The following is an 11,524-nucleotide window of genomic DNA, read 5'->3' as shown; positions in this document are numbered from 1 at the left end:
TTTTTCCAAGGGAAAAGATCGTTCCCAACGGGGATCCGGGTTGCGGGATCTGCTGCTTTGCACCCACATGCTGCCCCTTCCACGCCTCACAACTACCCGGCTGCTTCTCTCTGGGAACTTTCCCTTCTCAGCTGAGCCCACAGATCTGCCTGCCAAGGGCTTCTTGTGTGTGTGTGTTTGGAGTCCTACTGGTGATCCCAGCATGTGCCTCCCTAGCAGGGAAGCAACAGCCAGACTCCCTCTAAAAAAAACCAGAAGGGCACGTGGTGACCCAATGTCCCCCGCCAAGGAAACCTTCTGGCCTCTTGCAAGATCTCCAGAGGCGTGGCCAGTGGGCTCTGAGCACACAGTGGGCTGCTGGGGGGGGGGGGGCGGGGTGTTGTGCAAGGCTCCCTGCTCCCCCTACAAAAGCAGCCGCCCCCCTTGGAGCTGGCCGGGAGTCACTGCCCGCTTGCCTGCCCGCTCAGCACCAGCATGCTCCTTGGCAGCGCTTTGTGCTTGGCCTGGACCGTGGCCCTGGGGGTCTCCTACCCGGCCGCCAAGTGAGAGGGAGCCCTGGGGCTGGGGGTGGGGTGGGGCGGGGGCTGCCGCTGAGAGAAGTGGGGCTGAGCCACCGCAGCCCGGGTGGCCCCCAGAGAGCTCTGCGAGGGGCAGGAGGAAGAGGCCTCTGCTGGGAGACCCCAGCCTGAGCCTTTGCGCTGCCTGTGGCCAGTGGGGTGAGGGGCTTCTGGCAAGTGACCCCCTAGCCCTGAGGCATGGGGGGGGGGGAGATGGGTGGTGTGAAGGGGTGGAAGTCCAACGGGGGAGCATCGGGGTAACCAGAGAGCTTCCTCTGGCAGGGACCGGGAAGGGAACCACACAACCACCTGGCACCACCTGGGACCTGCCGGGCCACTCAACGACACAGGTAAGTCCCGGGCAGCACAGCCCCCCTCTTGGGTCTCTTATCCCCACAGCAGTCGCAGCTCTCCCCCCCCCCCGCCACCCGGGTGGGCCACATTGGCAAGGCTGCCCAGCAAGCCTCCTGCGGGGGGGGAGGGGGGAGGCTTTCTGCTGAGGCCTCCCAGGCCCTGCTGGAGCTGCAGCTCCCTGTCCTTCCCCCCCCCCCCCAGACCTTGCTAAGCAGGCTGCATCACAGCTCTCGTTTCATCCCCACAAGGCTCCTGTTCCGTACCTTGGCATGCCTGGCATAAGAGAGAAAAAGGGACCCTGGAGGTCCCTTCCGACTCCTCGGGAAGCCTTCCCTTGCCCCACCTGGAAGGGGCTCGCAGGGTGCGCCCACGCCGTCTTTGAACACCTTGCCCCATGGGGGGGACAGGCGGCTTGGCGGCAGCTGGGGGAAGGGGGGGCTTCTTTGCTGGCCGGGCCCTTCCCGTGATGCTCCCTGGCTTGGGTCCCACAAGCTTGGCCTGCCCCCCCCCCAGAAGCAACAAGCGGGCCCTCCTGAGGCATTGGGGATGAGCATCCCCCCTGCCCCTTCTCTGCCAGGGAGGAGCACTGCTAGAATCAGAGAATCACAGGGTGGGGAGGGGCCACCGAAGGCATCTAGTCCAGCCCCCTCCTCAATGTAAGATCAGCCTAAGCAGGGGCGGGAACCTTTCTTCTGCCAAGGGCCACTCGGATATTTATAACATCATTCATGGGCCATGCAAAATTGTTCTAGAGCATCCCTGACAAGGGTTTGTCCAGCTGCTGCTTCAAGGCTGCCAGTGCGGGGGGTGGGGGGTGGGTGGGTGGGCAGGAGCCTCACCCCCTCCCTCAGTAGTTGACTCTCTGACTGCCAAGACGTTTCGCTAATATCCACCCGGTACCTTCCTGCCCTTCATTTAGACCCTCCCTGGTCTGGCCCAGCAAGGCTCTTTTTAGAGGTTCCTCTCCTCTGCTCCCCGCACTCCCCTAAGAGACAGCCCTTCAGATGCTTAAAGGGAGCAGGTCCCCCCTCCTCTTCTCCAGACTGAACATGCCCAAGTCCCTCCCTCCTCCACCTTTCCTCCAAGGGCTTCTTGGTCTCCAGGCCCCTGAGCATCCTCCTCAGTCTCTCCTCTGCACCTGCTCCATTCTGCCCACCTCCTTCTTGAAGGGAGGCCTCCAGAACTGCACACAAGACTCCAGGTGTGGCCTGACCCATGCAGTGCACAGCACAACTAGGACGTCTTGTAGTCTGGATGTTCTGCCTCTGTTGATATGCCCCAAGATGGCATTTGCCTTTTTTGTCGCTGCATCACACTGGCTGCTCATTTAACTTATGGTCCACCTGTACCCCAAGAGCTTGTTCACACCCACTGCTACTCAGAGGTTTATCCCCACCCACCATGTGTGTTACCCAGATGTAGAACTCAGCACATATCCTTGTTAAATTGCATCTTGTTCACTTCTACCCACTTTTCCAGCATGTTCAGATCTCGCTGACTCCTCTCTCTATCTTCTGGTGTATTCGCTGCTCCTCCTAATTTGATATCATCTGCAAATTTAATGATCAGCCCCTCCAGACTCTCATCCAGATTACTGATAAAAATATTGAAAAGTACCAGGCCCAAAACAGAGCCCTGAGGCCTCCCACTGGACCCCTCCCTCCCTTCAGACACAAGGCCACTGAGAATGGCTCTTGGAGTGTGGTTCTCCAAGCAGTTCCCATCCATCCACCTCACTCTCTAGAGCCCAGTCCACAGCCCTCTGGTTTACCCGTCAGAACATCATGGGCAGCCCTGTCAAAAGCTGTACTGAAATCCAGGAAAACAACTTTAACAGTAAAGGGGAGGGACGGTGGCTAAGTGGTAAAGCATCTGCTTGGTAAGCAGAAGGTCCCAGGTTTAATCCCCGGCATCTCCAACTCAAAAGGGTCCAGGCAAGGAGGCGTGAAGAACCTCAGCTGGAGACCCTGGAGAGCCATGAATGGGGCTGTGGCTCAGTGGTAGAGCATCTGCTTGGTTAACAGAAAGTTCAAGGTTCAATCCCCGGCATCTCCAACTCAAAAGGGTCCAGGCAAATAGGCGTGAAAAAATCTCAACCTGAAACCCTGGAGAGCCATGAATGGGGCTGTGGCTCAGTGGCAGAGCCTCTGCTTGGTAAGCAGAAGGTCTCAGGTTCAATCCCCGGCATCTCCAACTAAAAAGGGTCCAGGCAAGGAGGCATGAAAAACCTCAGCTGGAGACCCTGGAGAGCCATGAATGGGGCTGTGGCTCAGTGGCAGAGCCTCTGCTTGGTAAGCAGAAGGTCTCAGGTTCAATCCCCGGCATCTCCAACTAAAAAGGGTCCAGGCAAGGAGGCGTGAAGAACCTCAGCTGGAGACCCTGGAGAGCCATGAATGGGGCTGTGGCTCAGTGGTAGAGCATCTGCTTGGTTAACAGAAAGTTCAAGGTTCAATCCCCGGCATCTCCAACTCAAAAGGGTCCAGGCAAATAGGAGTGAAAAAATCTCAACCTGAAACCCTGGAGAGCCATGAATGGGGCTGTGGCTCAGTGGCAGAGCCTCTGCTTGGTAAGCAGAAGGTCTCAGGTTCAATCCCCGGCATCTCCAACTAAAAAGGGTCCAGGCAAGGAGGCATGAAAAACCTCAGCTGGAGACCCTGGAGAGCCATGAATGGGGCTGTGGCTCAGTGGCAGAGCCTCTGCTTGGTAAGCAGAAGGTCTCAGGTTCAATCCCCGGCATCTCCAACTAAAAAGGGTCCAGGCAAGGAGGCATGAAAAACTTCAGCTGGAGACCCTGCAGAGCCATAAATGGGGCTGTGGCTCAGTCGCAGAGCCTCTGCTTGGGAAGCAGAAGGTCCCAGGTTCAGTCCCCGGCATCTCCAGCTAAAAAGGGTCCAGGCAAATAGGCGTGAAGAACCTCAGCTGGAGACCCTGGAGAGCCATGAATGGGGCTGTGGCTCAGTGGTAGAGCATCTGCTTGGGAAGCAGAAGGTCCCAGGTTCAATCCCTGGCATCTCCAACTCAAAAGGGTCCAGGCAAGGAGGTGTGAAGAACCTCAGCTGGAGACCCTGGAGAGCCATGAATGGGGCTGTTGCTCAGTGATAGAGCATCTGCTTGGGAAGCAGAAGGTCCCAGGTTCAATCCCTGGCATCTCCAACTAAAAAGGGTCCAGGCAAGGAAGCGTGAAGAACCTCAGCTTGAGACCCTGGAGAGCTGCTGCCAGTCTGAGTAGACAAGACTGACTTTGATGGACTGAGGGTCTGATTCAGTAGAAGGCAGCTTCAGATGTTCATATAACAGTAAGCTCATCACTTGATCAAAGAAGGAAATGAGGTTGGGTTAAATAATTCAAAATTATTTTCACCCTACTGTTTACACAAAATACTGCAAATTTTAATGTTTAAATTCTATCCATTAGACATGCATACCTCTTACTATACTAAATCCTCTGTTCTGTAACTTTCAAGGTTTAAAGGACTGTTATATCAAGGTTAAAAAAAGTTCAATAAAAATTGTCAACTGAAAAAAAAGGGAACTGAGTTTGGCCTGGTGGGGCCTGTTGGGGACAGATCCGTGCTGACTGCCCCAGATCTTTAAATGTTTGCAGGTCCATCAGTGGCAATTAGCCACAGTGTGTGTGTGTGTGTGTGTGTGTGTGTGTGTGTGTGTGTATATATATATATATATATATATATATATATATTTGGCTGCTGTGTGACACAAAATGTTGGACTGGATGGGCCATTGGCCTGATCTAACATGGCTTCTCTTATGTTCTTATGATCTGCCCGGTCTCCCCTGGGGGGACGGCGGAGGGGTTTGGGGGGTGGGGGGGAAGGGGTTCTCGGGATGGGATCCTGATCCTGACCCTCTGCCTGCTTCCAGACCTCTTGCAGCGCTGCGCAGATGAGGGGGGATTTGATGCTGCCACCCTGGATGAGGCGGGGACCATGCTGTTCTTCAAAGGTAAAGAGAGAGAGAGGGAGGGGGGCTCTTATCCTCTGGCCCTCCTCCAGTGCAGGTGCCCCGCCCCTATGGGGGTGGTGGTGGGAGTTTGTGCCCAGGGCTTGAGCAGGCCTGTGCTGAGGGTGCCCACCCCCGAGGCCCTGTGACTGCCCTCTTGAGCTCAGGGGGGGGGGGGGTTGTTCCTGAGTCAAGATGCCTGGAGGGGGAGGAGGGGAGGGCAGGTGGCCCTTGGCACAGCCCGGGCGCTGGGCCCCTCCTCCTTTCCCCCTCTCTCTCCCAAGGGGGCCTTGTCTGGAAAGGGTTCAACAGCCCAGCCGAGCCCATCAACGCTTCCTGGCCTCAGATCCAGGGCCCCGTCGATGCAGCCCTGCGGATTCACCACCTGGCCCGCCGGGATGCCCATGACAGCGTCTACCTCTTCCAGGTCAGCGGGCCTCTTTGGCCCCTCTCTTGTGTGTGTGGGGGGGACTCCTTGGGGCAGCTAGCCAGGAGAAGGGGGGGTGGCAACTCGCCAGCAGCAAGGTCACATGAGAAGGTGGGGCTGAGGCTTGGCTCCCTGGGGGGAAGGTGAGGTGGGGGCTGTCCCAGCCCCGTAGCTAGGAGCCGTGAGGGGAGGGGGCCGTATAAATCATTCAGGCGGCTGGTGACCTCAGCTGGTTTGTGGGCCCTTTCAATGGCATGGGAGGGGCAGCAGCTGCTCCTGGGTGCCCCTCCCACTCAATTTAAATTGCACAGAAGAGAGGGGCAGCCTGGGGTGAGGGGGCTCCCCAAAACTGTCAGGGGGCCAGGCCCTGTGGGCCCCCGGTTAGCTGTGGGCCTGGGCTGTTCCCTTGTGGCTGGGTGGCCGGATACGTGCTGACTGCTGGTGGTCTGGCAGGGTAAGCGGGTTTGGGCGTATGCCCACGGCCAGCTGAGGGACGGCTACCCCCGCCTCATCGCGGAAGAGTTTCAAGGGGTACCCAGCGACCTGGATGCGGCTGTGGAGTGCCACCCAAAGGAATGTGCAGCGGAGACGGTCCTCTTCTTTAAAGGTGAGAAGGAGGGGAGGACTGCAAGGCACCAGGTGGGGCTGGGCTCTGGCCAGAGGGCACTGCTGTGGCTGTGGGGGGATTTCTGCAGCTCCACCCTACAGATGGCCAGCAGGGGGCACTGCAAGTAGTGGCTAGGCAGGAAGAAGAAGAAGAAGATATTGGATTCATATTCTGCCCTCCACTCCCAAGAGTCTCAGAGCGGCTCACAATCTCCTTTCCCTTCCTCCCCCACAACAGACACCCTGTGAGGTAGATGAAGATATTGGATTTATATCCTGCCCTCCACTCTGAAGAGTCTCAGAGCGGCTCACAATCCCCTTTACCTTCCTCCCCCACAACAGACACCCTGTGAGGTAGATGAAGATATTGGATTTATATCCCGCCCTCCACTCCGAAGAGTCTCAGAGCGGCTCACAATCTCCTTTACCTTCTCCCCCCCCCAACAGACACCCTGAGAGGTAGATGAAGACATGGATTTATATCCTGCCCTCCACTCCGAAGAGTCTCAGAGCGGCTCACAATCTCCTTTACCTTCTCCCCCCCCAACAGACACCCTGTAAGGTAGATGAAGATATTGGATGTATATCCCGCCCTCCACTCCCAAGAGTCTCAGAGCGGCTCACAATCTCCTTTCCCTTCCTCCCCCACAACAGACACCCTATGAGGTAGATGAAGATATGGATTTATATCCCGCCCTCCACTCCGAAGAGTCTCAGAGCGGCTCACAATCTCCTTTCCCTTCCTCCCCTCAACAGACACCCTGTGAGGTAGATGAAGATATTGGATTTATATCCCGCCTTCCATTCCGGAGAGTCTCAGAGCGGCTCACAATCTCCTTTAGCTTCCTCCCCCACAACAGACACCCTGTGAGGTAGATGAAGATAGTGGATTTATATCCCACCCTCCACTCCGAAGAGTCTCAGAGCGGCTCACAATCTCCTTTCCCTTCCTCCCCCACAACAGACACCCTGTGAGGTAGATGAAGATACTGGATTTATATCCCGCCCTCCACTCCGAAGAGTCTCAGAGCGGCTCACAATCTCCTTTACCTTCCTCCCCCACAACAGACACCCTGTGAGGTGGATGGGGCTGGAGAGGGCTCTCACAGCAGCTGCCCTTTCAAGGACAACCTCTGTCAGAGCTATGGCTGACCCATCGAGTCCAGCATTCAGTCCAGTGGGGAATCAAACCCGGTTCTCCCAGATAAGAGAGCTCTGGCTGACCCAAGGCCATTCCAGCAGGTGCAAGAGGAGTGGGGAATCAAACCCGGTTCTCCCAGATGAGAGAGCTCTGGGTGACCCAAGGCCATGCTAGCAGGTGCAAGTGGAGGAGTGGGGAATCAAACCTGGTTCTCCCAGTTAAGAGTCTGCACACTTCCTTACTACACGCAGCTGGCCACCCTCGTTCCTCCTCTGCTCTCGGGGGTGGGGGTGGGGGCTGAAGGTGGATCTTGATGCCCCCTCTGTGGCCAATGGTCTCCTGCCCTGGCTGGGAGAGGTCCTGGGGGGGCGTGGCCTGTCAGGAATGCAGTCCCCCCTTGGACTCAGCCTGTGGCTAGAAGGGAAATGCTGACAACAGGGGGTGGGTGGTCTGGGAGATCTTCCTCAGCCTGGCTATGAGCCTGGGGTGCACTGCCCAGCCCCCCCTCCAATATATCTACCTGGCTGCACAGGTAGAATGGAAGACTCCTCCTTGCCTGGCCAACCTCTACCCTTTCCAGGGTGCCTTCAGAGTCCCAGCTCCCTTCCCCTGGCCAAAAACCCAGGAGAGGGGGAGACAGCGATGGGGGGGGGGATTCATCATGCCCTTGGCTGGCTTGACCCCCACTCGCCTTCTGCAGGCCCTCAGGTCCTCTCCTACGACCTGCAGACGGGGGTGCTGAAGAAGCGGGCGTGGCCGGCGGTGGCCAGCTGCTCTGCCGCTCTGCGCTGGATAGAGCGCTATTACTGCTTCCAGGGCATCCGTTTCCTGCGCTTTGACCCCATCACTGGCACGGTGCCCCCCCGCTACCCACTGGACGCTAGGGACTACTTCATGCGCTGCCCGGGGAGAGGTGAGGCACCCTGCCTGCTGCTGTCGCTGTGGGGGGGGGGGGGGGTGCTGGCTCCACAAGGTGTGTGCAGGCACAGCTCCTCAGCTCCTGTATCTGACCGTGTGCTTGCACATGAAAGCTTTGGCTCAGAATGAAATGTTCTTGGCCTCCAAGAACATTTCATTCTGAGCCAAACTTTGGACTCAAACTTTGCCCAAACCAACACGGGGTGGGGCAACCCACCTGGCTCTCTCTAGACGCAGCTGCTGCCTGGGTCTGACCCACACGGGTCCCCCGTTCTCAGAAGGAGCAAGCGCCTTGTGGCCGGGGAGCGGAGCGTGGCCCCTGGTGGGGGGGGGGCGGTGGGAAAGGTCTGTGCCTGGAGCACCTCTCTGCCTCTGCCAGGCCACGGCCAGGATGCCCGGAGGAACACCACCTATGACCGCTGCAGCGGGCAGCCTTTCCAGGCCTTCTCCTCGGATGACTCTGGCCGCATCTACGCCTTCCGGGGTGAGTGGCCGAGCGACGCCTGCCCTGGCACAGAGAGCAACCGCGGGGGGGGGGGCTGTGCCGGCAGGACCGGATCTACATGGTTTTTTGGGGGGGCAAATAAAAAAAATGGCGGCCCCTTACGGGCCATTCTATTTCATGGTTCCATAGAATACAATGGGCTCCATACCCAATTTGGCTCCCCCCCGTCAGCGCCCGGGGCAAGTACCCCCCTCTGCCCCCCAAGATCCGGCCCTGGGTGCTGGGAGGGAGAGGCTGCCCTGCTGGGGGGGGGGGCGGTCTGCAGCATTTTCTCCAGCCCAAAGGCGTGTGGGGAGGGAGCTTCCCCGCGGCTCTTCTCTCAGACGTGGTGGGCCTGGGCAGAGCTGGGGGGGGCAGGTGGCTGGAGGCCTCTCTCTCTTCTTCCTCTTCCCAGAGGGGCTGTACTTCCGCGTGGACTCCCACAGGGACGGCTGGCACGCCTGGGCTCTGAACCACACCTGGCACGACCTGCAGGGCAAGGTGGATGCCGCCTTCAGCTGGGATGACAAGCTCTACCTGATCCAGGTGTGGGGTTTTCTGGGGGGGGGGGAGTACGTGTGGGGCTGATGGAGAGGGGGGCCTGGGAGGCTGGCTGGGGCTGGGACCCTGCTGCAAAGGTCTCGGGAAGGAGGCTGGAGGGGCAGCGACACGGAGAGTGAGGCTGGAGGAAGAAGGGAAACAGCGGGGATAAAAGCTGAATGGATAGTCAACAGCCAAAGAAGAAGATATTGGGTTTATGTTCTGCCCTCCACTCTGAATCTCAGCATCTCAGAACGGTCCACAATCTCCTTTATCTTCCTCCCCCACAACAGACACCCTGTAAGGTGGGTGGGGCTGAGAGAGCTCTGACAGAAGCTGCCCTTTCAAGGACAGCTCCTGCAAGAGCTATGGCTGACCCAAGGCCATTCCAGCAGGTGGAAGTGGAGGAGTGGGGAATCAAACTTGGTTCTCCCAGATAAGAGAGCTCTGGCTGACCCAAGGCCATTCCAGCAGGTGCAAGTGGAGGAGTGGGGAATCAAACCCGGTTCTCCCAGATAAGAGAGCTCTGGCTGACCCAAGGCCATTCCAGCAGGTGCAAGTGGAGGAGTGGGGAACCAAACCCGGTTCTCCCAGATAAGAGAGCTCTGGCTGACCCAAGGCCATTCCAGCAGGTGCAAGTGGAGGAGTGGAGAATCAAACTTGGTTCTCCCAGATAAGAGAGCTCTGGCTGACCCAAGGCCCTTCCAGCAGGTGCAAGTGGAGGAGTGGGGAATAAAACCCAGTTCTCCCAGATAAGACTCCACGCACTTAACCACTACACCAAACTGGCTCTCCCTAGTGCCGGGAGAATTGGGGCAGGGGGAAATTCTCACCCTGGGGTTGGACCCGATGGCCCTCTGCTACGTGCCCTTGTTTTGCAGGGCTCCCAAGTGACCATCTACCGATCGAAGGGGGGCTACAGCCGGGTGGAGGGGTACCCGCGGCCCCTGCGAGAAGAGCTGGGTATCACAGACGGGGTGGATGCCGCCTTCACCTGCCCTCACTCCAAGGATCTCTACCTCATCCAAGGTACGGAAAGCGAGAAAGGGGGAGGGAGGGGCGGGATGCTCTGGCCGTGGGGTGGGGTGACCCAGTGCAGAACCCGCTCAAGAAGAGGGCTGCTGCAGCCCCCAAGGCCTCCAGGAAGCTCCCCAGCCAGGCACAGAGGCCCCTCCAGCTGCCTCTCAACCAGCTTCCACTGCCAGTCGCCCCAGTCAGGCCAGCCTCCGTGCCCAAAGGGCTCATTTCCCAGACGGGCAGTTGTGCCAGGCCGCCCCGGCCACCAGTAGGGGGTGGAGGTAGGGTTGCCAGCTCCAGGTCAAGAAACTCCTGGAGATTTGGGGGTGGAGACTTTGATATAACTTTTAATTCGCTGGGGGACAAGGCCAGAGAGCCCGCCCTCCAAAGCATCCATCCGTTTCCTCCAGGGGAAGTGAGCTCTGTAGTCTGGAGATGAGCTGGAATTCGGGGGGCGGGGGGGAGGAGGGGAGGGCGGAGATCCCCAGGTCCCACCTGGAGGCTGGCATCCCCAGTCAGAGGCGTGCCAGGGTGTCAGAAGCGGCCTCAGAGGCCAAGGTGGGCGGGGGGCTTCCTGGAGAGGGGCGTCCTCTGGGAGAGCGGGGGGGGGGGCAGCTACTAGACGGGCTGCTGCGCTTCTTCCGCCAGGGGGCGCCCTGCGGCAGGTGGACCTGGAGCTGCGATCGCCGGGCCCGGCGGGGCCCATCCCGCACGCGCAGGTGGACGGCGCCCTGTGCACCTCCGACGGCGTGCGCCTCTTCCACGGCTCCCGCTTCTACCACTACGCCTCCGTGAAGGAGCTCCAGGAGGCCGCGCGCCCGGCAGGCGCCCAGGACACGGCCGCTGGCTTCCTCAAGTGTCCCCCCCCCGCCGCAGGAGGCAGCCACGCTCCCCACGGCCCGCCACGCCGCCCGGCCCACACCTTGATCCGCCTCCAATAAAGCTGGGCCTGCGCCCGCACCACACGCACGCGCCTTTGGCTCCTTCCAGGGCGGGAGGGAGCAGCTTGGGCTTGGCAGCCTCCAGGGGAGCGGAGCCGCGGGGCCAGGCCTTCCGAGGGGCGCAAGGCGAGCCCCGCGGGATCAGGACCAGCCCATCGAGTCCAGCATTCGGTCCAGCCGGCGGCTCGCCCAAGGAAGCCCAGGAACGCGAGGGCGGCAGCAGCCCCGCCCCCCGCAACCGAGGGGAGACCAGACGCCCATCGCGCCTCGGGGCATCCTTCGATGCATTTGTCCCCTCCCCCCTCCGCGGCTCTCCCCACAGAAGAACGTCAGAGAAGCCCTGCTGGGGCAGGCCAAGGGACCATCCGATGCAACTCTGTGCCACAGGGGCCCAAAAACCCAGGTGCCATCAGGAGGTCCAGCAGTGGGGCCAGGACACTAGAATAATATAATAATAAGTTTTATTTATACCCCGCCCTCCCCGCCGGGGCAGGGTCAGGGCGGCCCTCCCACTGTGCCCCCCCCCCAAGCACCAAGAGTATAGAACATCACTGCCCCAGACATAAGAGAAGCCCCGTT

The 11,524-nt window shown here is 59.4% G+C and overlaps 1 protein-coding gene across 1 annotated transcript; it reads left to right on the top strand.

Annotated features, from left to right (window-relative positions):
* Positions 1–434: 434 nt before the first annotated feature.
* Positions 435–10,969, top strand: HPX (hemopexin). The gene is made up of 10 exons (XM_060230497.1): positions 435–542; positions 840–907; positions 4,794–4,874; positions 5,156–5,298; positions 5,752–5,905; positions 7,746–7,958; positions 8,343–8,447; positions 8,863–8,993; positions 9,869–10,016; positions 10,653–10,969. Exons 1-10 carry the CDS (start codon positions 475–477, stop codon positions 10,943–10,945), a joined length of 1,404 nt encoding a protein of 467 aa, XP_060086480.1. The 5' UTR covers positions 435–474; the 3' UTR covers positions 10,946–10,969.
* Positions 10,970–11,524: the final 555 nt, after the last annotated feature.

This window comes from Heteronotia binoei, unplaced genomic scaffold, assembly GCF_032191835.1.
Source record: "Heteronotia binoei isolate CCM8104 ecotype False Entrance Well unplaced genomic scaffold, APGP_CSIRO_Hbin_v1 ptg001569l, whole genome shotgun sequence".
In the NCBI taxonomy this organism is placed as follows: Eukaryota; Metazoa; Chordata; class Lepidosauria; order Squamata; family Gekkonidae; genus Heteronotia; species Heteronotia binoei.
The sequence above is the reverse complement of the archived record's forward strand: the minus strand, read 5'-3'. Positions and strand labels throughout refer to the sequence as shown.